The sequence below is a fragment of the Cucurbita pepo genome, chromosome LG12, assembly GCF_002806865.2.
Source record: "Cucurbita pepo subsp. pepo cultivar mu-cu-16 chromosome LG12, ASM280686v2, whole genome shotgun sequence".
Taxonomy (NCBI): domain Eukaryota; kingdom Viridiplantae; phylum Streptophyta; class Magnoliopsida; order Cucurbitales; family Cucurbitaceae; genus Cucurbita; species Cucurbita pepo.
This window is the reverse complement of record NC_036649.1, coordinates 4,366,451-4,386,162: the sequence shown is the minus strand read 5'-3', so window position 1 is coordinate 4,386,162 and position 19,712 is coordinate 4,366,451. Positions and strand designations below refer to the sequence as shown.

Genomic DNA, 19,712 nt, shown 5'->3' with positions numbered 1-19,712 from the left:
AGCTCTTATTATAGGCCCTTATTCTTATTGGACCTAATTTCATTTATTTTTGTGTGCTGCACTTTTAAGAGAGTGGTGGGCGGTTGGGTAGGTGGGCCGTTGGTTACCCATGGAAATCAAGGCCTCGCTCTAAATCGCAAGATTTTCGATCAGATTTGAATTTTTTTTTAGAGGATTACTTTAGCATATACGTGGATGTCATGGACACATATAGATCGACTTGGATTTCAAAAGACAAAATCGAACTTTGATTAAGATCAAATAGTGACACCATCTAAACGAATCAAGTAAGTGATCTTATCGTTGGAATTATGTAGTTGAATTATGTATGATGGTGCATGCCCGTGGACCCTGCATGTACCATATTGTTTGTGCTATGTGTATGTGTTTTATGTAATGACATATGATTCTAAGTTATGTATGCATGGATCATTTGAAGATTGTTATGCTATATTATGTACCATGTCAAGGATGAAAGGAAAAAAAAGAGGGATGTTAATGTTATGCTATGAATCAAAATCATGGAGCCTCATGTATGCATGTATGTCATGTGCATATGCCCTATTATGTTATGCTAGTACGGATTTGTATCTTCGATATTTATATTCGTTATGATATCATGCGAGCCTTTTCTTTTCTGCGGTGTCCAGTGATGTGTTAATGTGTTATGCCCGACCAAGTTAGGCTCAGGAGGGACGTATACGAGCCTTCTTGGTGGGTCCATGTGTGCATACGTGGACCGTGTGTGAGGAAGTATTACACATCCAATCCTGCCTGAAATTGGAAAGAGTCTAAGATCATGTTACGATTTTAAAGGATAAGTCTCAATCATGTTATGTGCGTGATTGTATTACTAGTTCTAACAGTAGGATGACTTATTAAGTATTTATTAAAATGCTCAAGCCACGTGTTACTCTTATATTTTTTAGATTAAGGTAAAGCTCCCCTACGAATGACATAAATGCTGGAACAATCATGGAAGTCAAGATAGTGCAATAGTATGCATTGATTTTATCATTTAATAGTTGATATGAGTTTTTTTTTTGTTAAAAAACTATGTTATTTCTATTTTTCTTGNAATAGTATGCATTGATTTTATCATTTAATAGTTGATATGAGTTTTTTTTTTTTGTTAAAAAACTATGTTATTTCTATTTTTCTTGTTTTAAATTAAATGGGTAAGTCCATGGCTTCATTTGCAAATGTTTTATTTTAAATTTCCCCATATGTTAAATATGGCTTCATCATATCTTGAGAACGAACACTACCGCTACAAATTCCAAGTCATAAATTGGGTAATTGTGCTCATATTCCTTAATTTCATGGGAAGAATGTGCTATAAACTTTCCATTTTGCATGAACACACAACCATGTCTTTCCTGAAGCATCATTATAGATGCAGAAATTACTCGAGTTATCCAACAACCTAAGTACTAAAATTGCAAAAAAAAACGTAGTCATTGGTTAAAGTGGTCAAAGGGAAGCACAAATTCTCCTCTTACTATAGTCTCAAAATGAGGACTCTTAACCCTCAACGTTTCAAAGTGGTAAATTTCATACTTTTTGATCATAATTATCAACGGTATAGATGTAACTTATTACAAAAACATTATAACTCTATATTGTCATCCACCCAAAAAATTTTACCATCAAGAATAAACGAATCTTGATTCTTTTTTAATATAACATGAATTATAACATTTTTGTGATAATTTGAACGAACTTTATATTACATGATGTCTTCGTGATATCATGTAATTTATAAGTTCTTGGGAAGGTAGATTTGTTTTGAAACTAGATTTCCAAAAAGGCAGTCTTCTCTCCAGTGAATTCTGTCACCATGTTCCAACCCAGACCTCGGGATTGGAACTTGAAGCTATAATCGAAGCAGTATCTAACCACCACATGAAGCACAGCCTCTGAACTTGCAACCTCAGCCAAACACCAAGCCCAGTCCATGCACATCGTCAGCCATCAACTTAGAGCCTCTGTGCTCTCGACCCAGGCACATTCCTGCTCAGCCCAGACACGTGGTTGAAGATCCACATGAATTCCAGCCACGAACACGTGCGGCCTAGAACACTGAAGCCTTGCAGTCCCCTCACTTGTCCCCTCCACCAACCTGCGTGCTCGACCCAACCCGGTAGCTTACTCACACACTGACCCGCGTATTCCCAACGCACGTGGCTCAGTCCAGCCACTCTCCCAGTCACGACTTACGCTTTCGCTCAACCCCTGCAGTCAACTTGTGCTTGGATCGGTGGCTTCTTTTCACTCGAGCTTGGCTAATTTGTCTCTATTTGGTATTTTGGGCATTTTCTTATCATTTTTGACCCTTTTGAAGCTTTTTTTATTTTATTTTTTTATTTAAAAGTATTTTAGGTCAAGAGCTNTTGACCCTTTTGAAGCTTTTTTTATTTTTTTTATTTTTTTATTTAAAAGTATTTTAGGTCAAGAGCTAGTAAACTTGAGTAGAATAACTTACTAATAGTAACAATTGTTAGACAGTAGAAGAGTTACTANTCACTCATGGAGCAACATTAATAGAATTGTCAGTAGATTTGGCAGAATGAGTTATGATGGAGCAACTGAGAGAATTTGATTATAATTACTTAAATAGAGATGGTTTTTTGGGATAGTTAGAGTACATTTAGGTATTTAGTTTAGCTACTCTGCAAAATTTGTGGTCAGTTTCTATTTATACGGTTATTTGTAAGGCTAACTTCAGTATTCAATAATTTATCGCTGTAAACTCCAATAGTTTATGTTTCTGACTTAGTTATTCTTGTGTCAAAACCTAACNTGGCTGGAAACTCCAATAGTTTATATTTCTGGCTTAGTTATTCTTGTGTCAAAACCTAACCGTTAGTGGTCTTCAACTTGAAGAGAAAGTTTAGAAAACTAGTTATTGCATTCTCGGTTATAAATATTCATTAAATGTATGCTCCTCTAAACAACAACAAAGAGAATTGATCTAAACAACAACAAAGAGAATTGAAAAGTATAAGTGCTCAAGGTTCCTCTATTAAAATCTTTCTCCCCTCAAGTTATACCCAACATTTGGTATCAGAGTTAGGATGCCGAAATAAATGTCGTCATCATACAAAGCACTGGAGAAGATATGACGAAGATAAAGAGCGGAAAGGAGAGGAGTGTAACGCTCCAGTACCCATTACTCATGAAGAGTAACNCCGAAATAAATGTCGTCATCATACAAAGCGCCGGAGAAGATATGACGAAGATAAAGAGCGGAGAGGAAAGGAGTGTAACGCTCCAGTACCCATTACTCATGAAGAGTAACTATGCAGCACGGTCCATAAAGATGCGTGTCAACTTACAGGCACAAGGTCTGTGGGACTCTATCGAGCATGGTGACGTTGAGGAGCGTAAGGACAGGATGACTCTTGCGNTATGTGGGACTCTATTGAGCATGGTGACGTTGAGGAGCGTAAGGACAGGATGACTCTTGCGGCCATCTACCAAGCAGTCCTGGAGGACGTTCTTCTCATGTTATCAGAGAAGGACTAGACAAAGGCACCCTGGGAGACACTACAAACTAGCATGTGGGTGTGGAACGTGAAGCAAAGATGCAGACCTTGAAGAGTGAGTTCAAGGCTATCTACATAAAGAACGGTGAGTCAATAGACTACTTTTTCATGAAGTTGATGATGATCGTCAGCGACATCCTTTCATTGGGCGACATGGTGGAGGAGATCTCCATCGTCAAAAAGTTCATTCGAGCTGTTCCCCCAATATTCATGCAGATTGTTACCTCCATCGAGCAGTTCAACGATCTCAAGAACATGTCGGTTGAGGAAGTTGTTGGTCATCTTAAAGTTCATGAAGAGAGACTTTGTGGCTACGAAGACAAAGAGGATGAGAAATACCTCTTACTCATACATGAGGAGTGACTCACACAGACCTAAGGAAAGATGCGGCTGACTCTTCCTCTTCAGGTACGAATGGATATGGCAGCCACAACAAGGAAGTAGTAGAGATGGTGTGTGTGGGCGCGGTCGTGGGCGTGGCCACGGACGTGGTGGTAGAGGAGGCCATTACAACACCTCACAAACCCATGACAATGCCAACCTCTGAAGAACAAGAGTATGGTCAAGTGTTACTCTTGTGAAAAATATGGGCATTATGCGGTAGAGTGTCACAAGAAGAAGTGCGATGAGGAAGCAACACTCGCAGGATCAAGAGCCCACATTGATGTTGGATGAGAAGACGTCCAAACTGTTGATGCTCAACGAAGAGAAGGTTATGGTGAACCTTCTCACAAAAGGAGAAGATCGAGTGGAGACTAGCATGTGGTACCTTGACAATGAAGCAAGCAACCACATGACCGAAGATTGAAAAAAGTTCATGGAGCTTGATGAGAAGCTCATTGGAAACGTGAAGTTTGGTGATGGATCAATTATATCGATCCAAGGCAAAGGATCCATCTTGTTCCAATGCAAGAACAACGACCAACGTCTACTGACCAAGGTATATTATATCCCAAACTTGAAGAGTAATATTAGTCTTGGTCAGATGACAAAAGAAGGAAGCAGAGTGGAGTTAGCTGGCTCGTTCCTCAAGATGTTTGACAGAAAGGAAACCTTGATGAATGTAAAATGGTCGCATAACCACCTGTACAAGATACTATTAGAGACCAGCCAACACATCTCTCTATTGTCGGCACTTGCAAACCTAGCTTGGATATGACATGCAAGACTTGGGCACGTGAACTTTCAGTCACTCAAAATGATGGGAGAGAAGAAAATTGCTACAAGACTACCCAAAATGATACACCTGAACCAACTATGTTAAAGTTGCCTAGTCTCCACACAAGCAAGACTTTCGTTCTCAATTTAAACCAGGTTCCGTGCTGAGCGACCACTACAACTAATTCATGCAGACTTGTGTGGCTCGATTACCCCATCATCGATTGCTGGTAACAAGTATTTTCCCTTATTTTTTGACGATTATAGCCATTGTATGTGCGTGTTCATGGTCAAAGAAAAAGGAGAGGCATTATGTTCATTCTAGAAGTTTAAAAGACTTGTTGAAAACGGGTTTGATAACAAGCTAAAAACCTTGCGCACCGACTGAGGTCTCGAGTTCTTATCCCAAAACTTCTTACAATTTTGCAAAGAGGTAGGTATCAAGCGTAAACTCACTGTACTGTCGACTCTATGTTGACTTTTGACAATCAAGAGGAAATCAATCAACTGAGTAAAAATGTGTCAAAGCTCAATAAGGAAATCGCTTCATGTGGCTGATCCTGCTGCAAGCGAAAAGTGAGGTGGCAGAGGCGATTAAGTGCATCCAAGCACGAGCGGAGGCCGAATGCGAAAAAAGATGCGAATGCTGCGCACGGACCGAGATAGAGAATTCTCCTCAGCGAGCTTTGGTAAGTACTACGACGAGCTCGACATGCAACAACAACTAACGGCGCCCTACTCCCCCGGTAGAACGGAGTGGTGGGACGCCGAAATCAGACCATTGTCGAGACAGCAAGGTCATTGCTGATGATGGTCGGGATGCTTGGGAGGTTCTAGGGAGAGGCGATAGTTGTGAAAATAAAAGCTCGCTTTGATACCAATTTGTAGAAATAAAAGCTCGCTCTGAAACTAACTTGTTAAAATAACATTCACGAAAATGTGAGGGAGATGTCGCAAGGGGAGAGACAATGAGACACAATTCTGAAAACCCTTTTCTATTGCTTTCGTACTTTTTGTTTTCTACATTTTTGCTGAGCGCTATTTGCTCTTTTTGCTCTGCTTTTTTCAATGAAAAACAAATTAATTTATAGTTTTTCTAAAGGTTAAAATTGGTTATCCCATAGCATCATTTTCTAACCCACTATTCCTGACACTTCAGTTCTCACTATTCCAACAAATAGTTTCTTTCCATATTTCTTTTGGCTATTCGCCGCCTGAGATTCAAAGCTTACAAAAATTAACAAAAATTAAAACTACCCTTTACATTTAAGTTTATTCCCAACAAAATTCTCCATAAACTTAAATGCTACATTCAATGATTTCACCTATGCCGTTTTCGTTTTTTCGAGCTTAGGCGTGGTTTCTTCCTTCATTTCTAACTCTTTCTTTTCTTCTTCCATTCTTATCCTCCCTCTTTCTTCTTTCTTTCTCAAATTGCCTTTCCAGCCATTAGAGCTCTCTCTCTTCGAGCTCGGGCTCTCTATTATCCGGTTGTTCATCTTTCTTCGATTTTCTCATCTCCGCTATCAGGATTTCACCACATCCGCTGCGCATCACCTCATTTCCAACAGTTTCCACCACCTCACGACTATCACTATCGTCTTTTGCGCCGCCGTGTCCTTTTGTGTTCAGCTCTTCATTTTGAGCCATCAAGAGAATGTCTCCATTTGTTGCGTCATCCAAGGCTAGGTTGATTGTTTCTTCCACCTTTTCCTCGGCTGAACAATCTCTTGCATAATGACCCATTTTGCCACAATTGTACAGATCTGTCGAAGTTACAATTATTTGCATAGTAGCCATATTTTTTTACATTTGTAACACTGGACGTTGGAATTATATCCTTGACAGCCTCCTTGATTGCGTCCTCTTCCACGCCAATTTGCTTGCCTCGACTGTCTCTTCTGCTTATATTTTTTTCATATCTGCTGTCTTGACCGCCTCGACCATTTCCGCGACTTCCTCGACCTCTACCTTGAATATTTTGAGAGTAGAGTACCTTTTCATCTTTTATTGATGCCTTAGTCTGAAGCGCTTGATCGAGCGTCTCCTCCTTCTTTTTCTTACGTTGCTCGTGTGCCTCGAGAGAACCGGCGAGCTCATTGACCGTGAACTTCGCTAGGTCCTTTGACTCTTTTATCGCACATACAACATTCTCGAAGTTGTCGGTTAACGACCTCAAGATCTTCTCCACAACCCGCATCTCGGGTAACATTTCTCCGTTTCGATTTAATTGATTTGCCACGGTCTGTACGCGCGTAATGTAGTCAGATACATTTTCTGACTCCTTCATCTTCATGCTCTCCAACTCGCCACGCAAAGTTTGGAGACGCACTTGCTTGGCTCGGTCGGTTCCTTTGAACATTTTTTCTAAAGTGTCCCACGCTTCTTTTGAAGTAGTTGCCCTTACAATCTTCTCAAAGCTCTACTCGTCAACAGCCTGGAACAGCATGCATAATGCTGCCTTATCCTTTGATCGCAATTCTTTTAGCACCTTGTTTAGTGCCGCCGTATAACTCGTGGTATTCGTTGGTTCTTCGAAACCTTCTTCGACCACCTCCCATGCGTCTTGAGAACCGAGAAGAGCTTTCATTTGGATGCTCCAATTCTCGTAGTTCGTCTTCGTTAATCGTGGTAGCGGCATTTGTCCCATCGTATTCGCCATCGGCTCTGATACTAATTTGTTAAAAATAAAATCTCGCTCTAATACCAATTTGTAGAAATAAAAGCTCGCTCTGAAACTAACTTGTTAAAATAACACTCACGAATCTGTGAAGAAGATGTCGAGAGGGGAGAGACAAGAAGACAAAGAATTCTGGAAACCTTTTTCTATTGCTATGTACTATTTCTTCTCTACACTTCTGATATGCTTTTTACCATCGAAAACAAACTAATTTATAGTCTTTCTAAAGGCTAAAATTGGCTATCCCACATGCTATCATTTCCTAACTAACGGTTCAAATAGTTNCCATAGAAAACATACTAATTTATAGTCTTTCTAAAGGCTAAAATTGGCTATCCCACATGCTATCATTTCCTAACTAACGGTTCAAATAGTTACCATTCCTGAAATATTTATTTGCCTCTCAATTTTCCTTTTGGCTTTTTCCTTCAACGACTGAGTTTCAAAGCTTACTAAAATTAACAAAAATTAAAACTACCTTTTTCATTTAAGTTTATTCCCAATCGTAATGATGACCATCTATCTTCTCAATCGGTTGCCAATGCGAAGCCTCGATGAGAAGATGCCACATGAGGCCTAGTACAANTGAAGGACTGAGTTTCAAAGCTTACTAAAATTAACAAAAATTTAAGTTTATTCCCAATCGTAATGATGACCATCTATCTTCTCAATCGGTTGCCAACGCGAAGCCTCGATGAGAAGATGCCACATGAGGCCTAGTACAACAAGATGCCAGCGGTACATCATCTCCGAGCGTTCGGCTGCGTCGCATACATGAAGGTAGCACGTCCCCACCTCGCCAAGCTCGATCCTAGGGGGCTGAAGGTCGCCTTCATCGGCTACGAACCTGGGAGCAAGGCATACAGGTTTGACGAAAGCACCTTCTGGCAGTAGAACGACGTGACCGAGGCAGACCAAAACCCAAATCAATTCACAGTGGAGTACCTCGTCACCGAGTTGGGAGAAGAAGGAGCGCAGCATCGGGAACCGTCACCGCCACCAGCAGCTGCACCCCTTGAACTAGTGGAGTTCGTTACACCACGGACTGCGGATTCGATGCTGGATGCTGATCATGATGATGATCTGGTGGCCAGGTACCGGGGAATGGAAGACCTAGTGGGAGGAGGTGAATCACCTGGACTAGCGGCGCACGAACTTGAACAAGAGGTGGCCAAACTGCATGTCATCAGTGCAGATGAACTGAACACCTTCGCCGAAGCAGAATGGAACCGTGCTGGCTGAAGGCAATGCAGGAGGAGATGGCGTCAATCATTGAGAACAAGACGTGGAGTCTGGAGGACATGCCGCCGGGACACCGAGCCATAGGGCTCAAATGGGTCTTCAAACTTAAGCGTAACGAAGAGGGATAAGTTGTGAAACACAAGGCCCGTTTGGTGGCGAGGGCTACGTCCAGAAGCAAGGAGTGAACTTCGAGGAGGTATTCGCGTCGACGGCAAGGCTGGAATATGTCCGCCTATTGCTAGCAATCACGGCACATCATTCCTGGGAGGTCCACTACATGGACGTGAAATTTGCGTTCCTCAACGAAGAGCTGAAGGAGACCTCTATGTCCGACAACCGTCGGGCTTCCTAGACAACGACAACCCTGACAAGGTATTGCGCTTGCACAAGGCACTCTATGGGCTTCGGCAAGCACCACGAGCCTGGAACGCGAAGCTCGACAATACCCTATTGTCACTAAAGTTCAAGCACTGTGCCTCTGAGCATGGCATGTCCACGCATGGCCACGGCGAGAAGCGACTAATCGTGAGAGTTTACGTCGACAATCTCATAATCACTAGAGGCGACATGGAAGTCCTCGAAAGATTCAAGAGGGAGATGTCAAAAAACTTCAAGATGAGCGATCTCGGCGTGCTCAGCTACTACCTCAGCATCGAAGTGGAACAGAGTACTACCGGCATCACTATTTGTCAAGGTGTGTACGCAAAGAAGTTGTTGGACACAGCTAGGCTAGCAGACAGTAACTCTATAAGAATGCCAATGGAAGCCCGACTCCAACTGAGGAAAGCCGGCACTACAACGGCAGTCGACTCCACCAATTATCGTAGCATTGTCGGGAGCCGACGCTATCTGGTAAACACACGCCCCGACCTTGCTTATTTCGTTGGATACATGAGTAGGTTTATGGAAGCACCTAGGGAGGAGCATCTTGTGGTTGTCAAGCGCATCCTGCGCTATGTGGCCGGAACCAGAAGTTGGGGTGTGAGATACTGCACAGGGAGAGGAAAGGAGAAACTTGAGCTGGTCGGCTACAGTGATAATGACATGGCCGGTGACGTTGATGATTGTAATAGTACCAGCGGGATGATTTACTTCCTCTCAGGCGACGAGATCTGCTGGCTATCAACTAAGCAAAAGGTAGTTGCTTTATCTTCTTGCGAAGCAGAGTACATTACCGCTTCGACGGTAGCAACACAGGGGGTCTGGCTCGTGCGACTGATGGAAGAACTCATCGAAAANGTGGACAACAAAGCTACGATCTCCCTGATTAAAAATCCAGTTTTGNTACCGCTTCGACGGTAGCAACACAGGGGGTCTGGCTCGTGCGACTGATGGAAGAACTCATCGAAAAAGAAGGCGATCCACCAATGATTTACGGGGACAACAAAGCTACGATCTACCTGATTAAAAATCCAGTTTTGCACGACTGGAGCAAGCACATAGAGATCNTGCACGACTAGAGCAAGCACATAGAGATCAGGTTCCATTACATTCAGGAGTGTGCAGATTGGGGGCTTATCAAGATTGACTTCATCCGAACAGAGGAACAGCTTGGAGACATCTTCACCAAGTATGTGGCGTGGGTAAAATTTGAGGAACTACTTTAAAAAATTGGAGTTCGAATAATAAGGTAGATATACCATAGGTTTTTTGGGGAGATTGTTAGATAAAAGCTTGAGGTTTCCTTATTTAGCTTTTACACGTTTCTACTCAGTTGATTGAATATTTTCTTTTGACCATTTGACAAACACCTCGAATGATTATTAAATAAATGAATATGATGACAAACAAAATCACACTTTCTTTCAACAAATCAAATCACAAGAAGGATTACCAATTTTTAGGTGGCCATTTAGGCCATTTTTAGGATAAGATAATTGTTTAAATAAATGAATATGATGAGAAACAAAATCACCACTTTCTTTCAGCAAATCAAATCTCAAGATTTCTCTCTCTTTTATTTTCTGGTTTCATTTTCTTCCAACAAATTTCCTTTGGCCATTTTTTACTTCGTCTACAATTTCCTCTCGATTGTCAAAAGTCAACACTCGAGAACAANCTTTTGGCCATTTTTTACTTGGTCGACAATTTCCTCTCGATTGTCAAAAGTCAACACTCGAGAACAAAATGATGTAGTCAAATGAAGAAATCATACCATAATGAACACTGCAATAAGCTTACTAAAAAAAATGATGTCTTTTGACTGAGCAATTCGATGAGAGGAAATCCTTTGACGGAGGAAAAACAACCGAAGAAAATTGTTGGAAGAAGAAAAGAAAGCGCAAGAAAACAACAGAAGGAGGAAGAGAACGAAATCTTTGGGATTTGTTTTCGCTGAAACACGGTACAAATGTTTCTCATTTGATTGACATATTTAGATAACAATTCTATGCTAGAAATGGCCGGAGTGGCCAACAAATCTTGGGCCGAAAGATGGCCAAAAGTTGTGATGAACTCTTTGGAACAAGAGAGCTCGGGCGAGAGCATAGGAGGATCCACAATAGATGATGGACCAAAGAAGTTTTTTTCTCTTGTTGAAATTTATGCGGATACACTTCAAGAAGAATTGGATTCCGACGAGTTAGTGTTGCTCTTGGCCGAAGTGCCGAAAACCTACCGTGAGGTAGCGACTGAGACGATATGGCAAGAGGCCATGCAAAAAGAGCTTGAAGCCATTGGGAAGAACAAGACGTGGGCACTAACTAACTTACAGCCCGGACACAAGCCCATTGGTTTGAAATGGGTGTTTAAGTTGAAGAAGAATAGCGAAGGAAATGTCATCAAGCATAAAGTAAGACTCGTGGGGAGGTTTTCACACATGTAGCTAGATTGGACACTGTAAAGTTGATTCTTGCCTTCACAGTTCAACGCAGGTGGGAAATTCATCACTTGGACCTCAAATAAGCGTTCCTAAATGGTGACCTCCAAGAAGAAGTGTATGTTGCCAAACCAGAAGCGTTTATCATCAAAATCGAAGAGCGGAAAGTGTACAAGTTGGCAAAGGCCCTTTACGATTTACAGCATGCACCGAGGACGTGGAACATATGTCTAGACAAGAGCTTAAAGAGTTTAAACTTCATGAAGTGCTCGCAAGAGCAAGCAATGTATACAAGAAATAATGGAGTTGAAACACTCATAGTTGGAGTATACGTGATCATCACTGGTAAAAGTGTGGAAGATGTCAAAGAGTTCAAACAGCAAATGATTAAAGAATTTGAGATGACTAATCTCGGGCTACTCACGTACTACCTCGAAATTGAAGTGGACTAAAGAAAAGATTGCATCATGCAAAAGCAATCGACCTATGCTGCTGTTGCAGCAATTTAAATGGCAGAGTGCAACCTTTACCATGTATCCCATGGAAGCAAAGTTACAACTTGAGAAAGATGTTGAAGGAAGCTTGGTGAATTCCACCGAGTATAGACGTGTCATTAGAAGCCTGAGGTACTTGACTCGTACTCATCTGGACCTTTCATATGTTGTTGGAAAAGCTCACTACTATGCATCATCATTCAGGTAAGCACATTCTCTGTTATGTGAAGGAAACCACAAGCTACGGGCTGAAGTATCAAAGGGGGCAAGATTAAAAAGAACTAGTCGGTTTTATTGATACTGATTTAGTTGGAGACATTGACGATAGAAAAAGCACCACAGGAATGGCGTTTTATCTCAACGAAAAATGGATCTCTTGGCAATCTCAGAAGCAGCAAACTATGACACTATCTTCCTGTGAGGCCAAGTTCATAATAGCAACTGAGACATTGTGCCAAGCATCGTGGCTGAGAAATTTGCTGAACGAAGTGATTAGAAGTGAACTAAAGTGGGTAACTTTCTACGTTGACAACAAATCTGCGATTGCACTAATGAAGAATCTGGTATTTCACGGACGCAACATACACATTGATACTAGCTTCCACTTCATCCGTGAGTGTGTCGCAAAAAGAAAAATTGTTGTGGAGTTCTTATGTACTAGAGAGCGACGTGCGGATATTCTAACCAAGACCCTAGCAAGGTTTAAGTTTGCAGAGATGCGAGAGTTCTTGGGAGGGAAGAATCTTGAACAAACTAAAGTTTATGGGAGAGATTGTGAGCTAGTAAACTTGACTTAGTGCAATGAGTTACTAACTTATGGAGTAACTTCAGGAGAATTGTTAGTAGACTTAGAAGAATGAGTTACTAGCTTATGGAGCAACTTTAAGAGAATTGTTAGTAGTTGCAAAATTGTGAACAAGTTTAGCGCTTTAATTAGAAAGATGATTAGCCGCTTTTAACTTGAGCAGAAAGTTTAGAAAACTAGTTAGTGATTTCTCCACTATAAATACTTATTAAATGTAGGCTCTTTAAACAATAACAAAGAGAATTGAAAAGTATAAGTGCTTAAGATTCCTCTATTAAAAATTTCTTCTTCAGTTGTTTGTTTCAACATATTTTGAGAATGGGCTACATTCAACANGTATAAGTGCTTAAGATTCCTCTATTAAAAATTTCTTCTTCAATTGTTTGTTTCAACATATTTTGAGAATGGGCTACATTCAACAGATAAAGCGTTTGTTTAGCCGATTTAAAATATTTGGGGCTAATTTGGATAACTTGGGAGGGTTGGGCATCAAATGAATGTCAACCCATAGGTTTAATGACTTCAACTTAGACCTACAAGTAAGTGAGTTGCAGGCTAGGTTAGACAATTGTATGTTGAATCATTAGTACGTACTATATGGCTCATTACGTGTTAATTCTTGTATTATGATATGCTTATGAACTTTATATGATGCATGTACTTCCAAGATCTATGTACATTATGATAATATATTCACGTTATGCCTTATAAGACACTTGATGAACCATGTATGATAAGTATAAATGATATGCCACACCTACATATGTATGTCTATAGGGAGGTCATGAAAATTATGGAAATATGATGTGCATCATGACCATGTATCATGATTTAAAATGCGGGACCTCATGCATGTTGTATATCACGAGCATGGGTTACTCTCCAATATGTTTTGTACAAATGCATATACCATGATATCCAGCAATGTAGGCATGTACTAGCCCATAATCAAGCCTAGGATTTACTTATATGAGCTCACCTAGTGGGTTGATGCAGGCGTGTGTGGACCATGTGTAGAGAAGTATTGCATCCAACCTTACCCTAAAAAAATCGTCATGAAAAGTAGGTTCCACTATGAACCATGTTGCATGTGATTGCGTTTCTCAATCCCATCAGTGAAATCATTCACTTTATTTTTAAATACTAAAACCACGAATAATATTTTATAGGTAAAGTCAAGGCTCTCATGTACCGATGATGACATTAGCTAAGGAGGTTATTGTCACAACCATACTATGAAGAGAGTAGGTTGTGACCCTCACATAGAGATAGACAAAACGATGACCTTCAGGTGGCGTCAATCCAGCCACATGACGACTAAGAAAAACAAGTGTCATGATGCGACCGAGGAGGATGTGCATAATCCAACACACCATATAAAGTGTACATTGAAACCAAGATGAGGCATTAGCAAAGTGGAGGCAAAAACTAGATAAGAGGGACAAGGATAGGCTTGATAAAAGTCAAGTAGGGCCCAGACCTTAACCTCAAAAGTCGAAGTTCCAGGAGTTTGGGCATGCAGCTTTGGAGTTAAGGCTATTCATATGAAAGACAAAAGCTTATCAAATTGGGTGTCAATCGAATATCGATGGACGCTCCACGAGACCATATGTTCATTCGTCGAAATCATGTCTACCTCTGTCAGACAAAAAATGACCTAGAATGTACCATAGGTGGAGGTATGGTATCAACTCTCCACCACCATTGGGCCTTGTAGCCCAAGTGAGGTACCACGTGGTATATACGTGTGTCACAATGTGGTAAGCTTTGCGAGATGCGTGTCTCGAGGAACTTCCTTTGAAAAGGGATTTTCAAGGACAATATTGGATAGCACGAGTGTGCCGACATTCTGTCCTAGCCCAAGTGTCGGAGGTTGGTATATACACCCGCTATCTGGTACGATGTTCGTAAATGACATGGCATAGACACGGGAGGGTTTGTGTCCCGATAGAACCCACATGGATGGATGTTCGAGATGTCTCGGTGATATGATCAATACATGGGTCAGTTCTCAATAAACATATTCGAGCTGTGTCAAGACATGGAATGACACCAGATACATGGGTAATGTTGTTGGGAACTCAGATGATGATGAGATGCATTGTTGTGTTATGAGAGACTTGGCCTAAAGTAGAAAGAAGGTTGAGTGTGTAGAGGCAATTCGGTTAGAGTCCCATACNAATGTTGTGTTATGAGAGACTTGGCCTAAAGTAGAAGGAAGGTTGAGTGTGTAGAGGCAATTCGGTTAGAGTCCCATACAATTGAACATGTATGCACGGGCGACATGTATAGCTGAACAAGCTTAAATTCCACAAGAGTTTGTCCAATTGGCGAAGGAGAACCTCGCATAAGTTCTAAAGAAGCCACGAAGACGGGCAAAAAATGTGGATGGGGCTTTAGTTACCCTTAAGACTTGTCATGAGTGTCAAGATCAATATATGACCGAGACACTATGGAGAGCCTATGTCTTGACACATCTTGACTTTCTCCATATGGGCTCTCCAACGTGGACATGAGCATTCTATCTCAAAATTTTGATAGAAGATGTTATTTTTCTACTTTCTATCATGCTATTATCATTTTCCACCCTTAGTAATCGGTAGCAGTGATCTTATTTCAAAGGAAAAACAGGGTCATTACAAAACCTATTTCTAATCATGATTTTAGTCGATCTAAGTCTAGAAACTCGTCATTACATTCGCAGCCAAGCATAGCTTCCAAACATGGTCTAGAATTGCAATAAGTTAAGAGTATTTTAAGAGTAACAAAAGCATAAAGTACACAGATTGGGATTGATTTAGCTAACAATTACAAAAGAAATGGGAAAAGGAGGGAAAGAAGTTACATTTTCAGCAAATATACTTGCCAATCAAGCTGCAATAAAGATCATTTTTCTTGAAAAGAACACCATAATTTGAACTCTTATTAGCCACACGGCATTAAATCCCTCTTCCAACACATCTTCTTTAGCTGCTCCCTATTACCTCATTGTAAGTTTCCCTTAGTTTCTGCAACAAAGCTTCCCTGCAAAAATCCATCAAATGTAAACAACACCATAATAAAAGTAACAAAAAAACCAAACATCATGGTATGTAAGAACTCACCTGTCTGGTCTGAAAATCAGATTCTTGTACGCAAACCACTGCAGAAGAATTTCATTACCAGATACAAATTTTAGGTAGCCACCCTTTTGAAATCATGAAACTAAATCATATGAAATACCCTTAATTTAACTCACCCCAGTGTAGCCAATGCCCACAAGCTCAAGCAGTCCAGGAATTAGTGGAAGCCTATCAATTGCCTGAAGCAAAAAAAAAAAAAAAAAAAAAAAAAAAAAAAAAANACCCACAAATTTAACCCAATTATTGGATTGATTTGAAAAAAGAAAGGGAAAAAGAGGCTCACCGAGACAACGCCGGCGGAGGCCCAAAGGGCAACAAAACCAGACACTGCAAGTGAGCTGACTGCATACTTATCGTCAACCTTATCCCACTGACAAATAAAAGTCAACCCAATTGTAAAGAAAATTGAAAAAATAGTAAGAAAAAAAACTAAAAGTTCAATTTTTTTTTGTCTTTGGCATACAGCTTCTTGAACTTTTTTGATGATTTCCGGCAGTTCCGCCATCTCCGCCGTGGCTACTTCAGCCGGGACTTCTCCGGTCGCCATGGCCATCACATTGCGAGCGATCTTCCGACCTGAAAAAGAAGAAAATTGTTAAGACTAGAGGTAAGAGATTAAATTTACTATGAACTTAAAGAATGTGCATCATAATTCTCACAATAGGCAGTGGATTTCCAAGAGCGGATTTGGGTCGACGGAGGAGGCGGTGACGGGAGAGTAGGGAGCGGCACGGTGGATGACGGCGAAGCGGATTGTCGAGGGGCCTTGGAGTCGAGGAGGGTGGAGGAGGAAGAGAGAGCGAATGTAGAGGAAGAAGAAGAAGCCATTGCCACTCAAAATGTCAGAAGAACAAGCTAAGAGCTTCCTCTAGAATGGAAAGTGAAGATTTGTTGTTGGTTTATTTGTTTTTGGGGGTAATTTTCAAGTTTTTGTTGGGATTTTTAAAATTTTTTTTTGATAATTTAGAGATGGGAATGTGGAGATGGAGGTGGGTGTTTGAGCTTGAAGATGGAGAACCACTGATTTCGTTATCAATTTGGATAATGTTGCGTGAGTGAGTAATGAGAGAGGATTGAATTGGATAGGGATTTTAAGGTGTTTGATTGGATAAAAGGGTTTAGGGCTGCCCATGAATGTCTATCTACGCTGACTAAATACTTTCTCTCTCACCCTCTCTCTCTCTCTCTTCCATAAAAACTTGGATAAATTAAAAATAGGTTAAAAATGCACGCACCTTATATCGATGGACACGAGAACCCTTTCAATATAGATTGATTTGATCTCGTTGTTTTGATGAGTAGAATGTTTGGTCACGGTCTTCAGTACTCATATTTTAGAGGCAATGACTGTTTCTTTGGAGCTTAGTATAATGCATCTCTAGACGTACTTCTTGCTGAGGTACATGGTTACCAAATGTTGTGATATGAATAAAGAAAGTTTCATGGGCAATCCGTTCTCAAGATCTAACTCGATTTAACTCTTTTGAGCTCATCTTTATAATAGGGTTTGTTCTTATAATTCTAATGTATCTTGATTAGATATTCTACGACTCTTATTTATCTTCATCATTATAGACCTATATCTTGTAGGTCCTAGAGGCGTGACCTTGGCGTCGATTCCAATCAATAGTTCTCATCATACCGATATAAGCTTGTTCTCGAAGTCTTTAGTAGGGAGTTAGATGGTCTCTCCCTATTAGGCCTCATAATGCAAAATTAATAAAAGAGGTTGCGAGCTTTAATCTAATAAATACTCATCTACCTATGTAGTTCTTGATATCATTTGAACAAGTTTCGGATTAGGGAGTAGTTGGAGATTCCCTAACCGGACTCACAATGCACTAATAGGTTCTTATAAGGTTTATAAAAATTCAGGTTTTAGTCATAGTTTTGTCAACTCATAAAGATTAACTACAGCGAAACCCTACCGATCAAATTGGTTCATTAACAAACTTCTAATAGTTCTTGTATAGTAATGGTAAATCAAAATAAGTTATAAAAAATATTATAGGGACTTTTAAACAATTGAGTGAGTTTAAGATTAGGGGTTAGTTGGTCGACATGTAATAGTCTTCTTATAACAGCATAATCATAGTGTGCATGAACATTTCCTAAAAAGGGATATAATACAGTAATTTAAACATAAATATCTAGTCTGCGATTCCTAAAATATTTCTTAAAAAATGTTCAAGATGACTACTTACCTTTATCCGATGTTTGGAGCCTTGTTTCTTGAGATTCTAGTACTCAATTTCCTCCAAATTTTCTTTGGTAGTTTCCTTAGTGAGTCTAGTTTCTAGAACCATTAAGAATTTTGAGAGAATCAGCCAAAACAGGGCCCAATTTGATGAAAAACTAAGGAGGGACAGAATTTTAGGCTGACGTGGCCAGTTCAACTGAACCGCCCATGTCTTCTTCCTCCCGCAAGGGAAGAAGATTCACATGCCACAGCTCCACCACCGATAAACCGGCTCCTCCAACCTTTATGATAATTAAAGACAAAGTGTCAATTAAGAGTTTAGAATTGGTATCTTACCTATTCGTGGACTACAACATAAGTTATGGGTGTTCAAAGTTGAGAGAAAACTTGATATCTTGCCGGAGCAAACCCAGAATGTGTCGTTATTGGATAGGGTTATCTAGGCACTGTTAGGCCACGCTTCCTTCACCAAAATTCCCTCCTTATACTTCACCTAAGCTAAAGGAATGAACCCGAGGAGATTCCTTGGCATGGTTGAGGTTAATTTTAAGATTTCTCTCTCGGTCTGCAACTCAACCTAGAATGCAATTTTTTTCTTTTCTTGGGGAGCTCGGTTCAGAGTGTATTATGCCTCGACTCCTTCATCAAACATACTCAATTTAGTCCCCTACAGCAAATAGAATCATCAATTTTGACCCGGATTCGAGTTTTACCCCAAAATCTTACCCAATAAGGAATCTCTCCAATTACACACGCTCCAAGGTTATTTCTTTTCATAGTCTTATTCGAAAATGATCATTGGATGTGCAGAAAATGATCGTGTGGTAAATCCATCAGTAGCCTTAGATTCGATTACAAGCTATCTTTCAAACCTTCTTCAATGGAGGATAGGATCGGGAGAATAGGATAGTGGCGTTTTTCAAAGCTTCCTTCTTTTACCAGACTTATGGGCAATCTTGCTAGAAGGTGTAGAATCAAATTCGGAGATAAATGGTGGACTGTAGCTCTCAAATTTTAGGTAAACCTAAGAACTCAATACCCAAAAATGAATGGCTTATAACTTTCGATTGAGGGCTCGATTATGCTTGCTTCTTTCTCCTAATAGTTTTCTCGGATTCATAATTTATAGAGGGATGATCCACGACCATTGAAACATCAAAAATTGCAATAATTTCACTCTTGATCTTCTTAGATCTTCCACTGAAAAACCTATTCTAATCACAACTTTGACGACCTTAATTTTGAATTCTAGCCATTGGATGGGATGATTTGTAAGCGTTTTAGATTGTGCCGAACNTAGATCTTCCACTGAAAAACCTATTCTAATCAGAACTTTGACGACCTTAATTTTGAATTCTAGCAATTGGATGGGATGATTTGTAAGCGTTTTAGATTGTGCCGAACTTTGGAGGATACCGAACAACCAAATTTTGAGATAAGGTGGATTTTGTGCATAAGGGTACCGTGGAGATCTGATTTTGGACAACAGGGATATTTTTGTCATTATCCATATTTTAAGGGGCAATTTGGCAATTTGTCCCTTTGAGTACTTCAATATTATTTTTTCAAAAAATCTATAATTTTTCTAAAAAAATTTTACCTCTTCTTGACCATTTTTCCGTCGTGTACCTTGAAATTAAAAATG

The 19,712-nt window shown here is 40.2% G+C and overlaps 1 protein-coding gene across 1 annotated transcript; it reads right to left on the bottom strand.

Annotated features, from left to right (window-relative positions):
* Positions 1 to 15,456: 15,456 nt before the first annotated feature.
* LOC111806605 (protein CURVATURE THYLAKOID 1B, chloroplastic) lies at positions 15,457 to 16,771 on the bottom strand. Its single transcript, XM_023691981.1, has 6 exons — positions 16,527 to 16,771; positions 16,331 to 16,443; positions 16,151 to 16,237; positions 15,984 to 16,046; positions 15,850 to 15,887; positions 15,457 to 15,769 (listed from the first exon to the last, which is right to left on the bottom strand). Exons 1-6 carry the CDS (start codon positions 16,693 to 16,695, stop codon positions 15,712 to 15,714), a joined length of 528 nt encoding a protein of 175 aa, XP_023547749.1. The 5' UTR covers positions 16,696 to 16,771; the 3' UTR covers positions 15,457 to 15,711.
* Between the last annotated feature and the right edge of the window lie 2,941 nt (positions 16,772 to 19,712).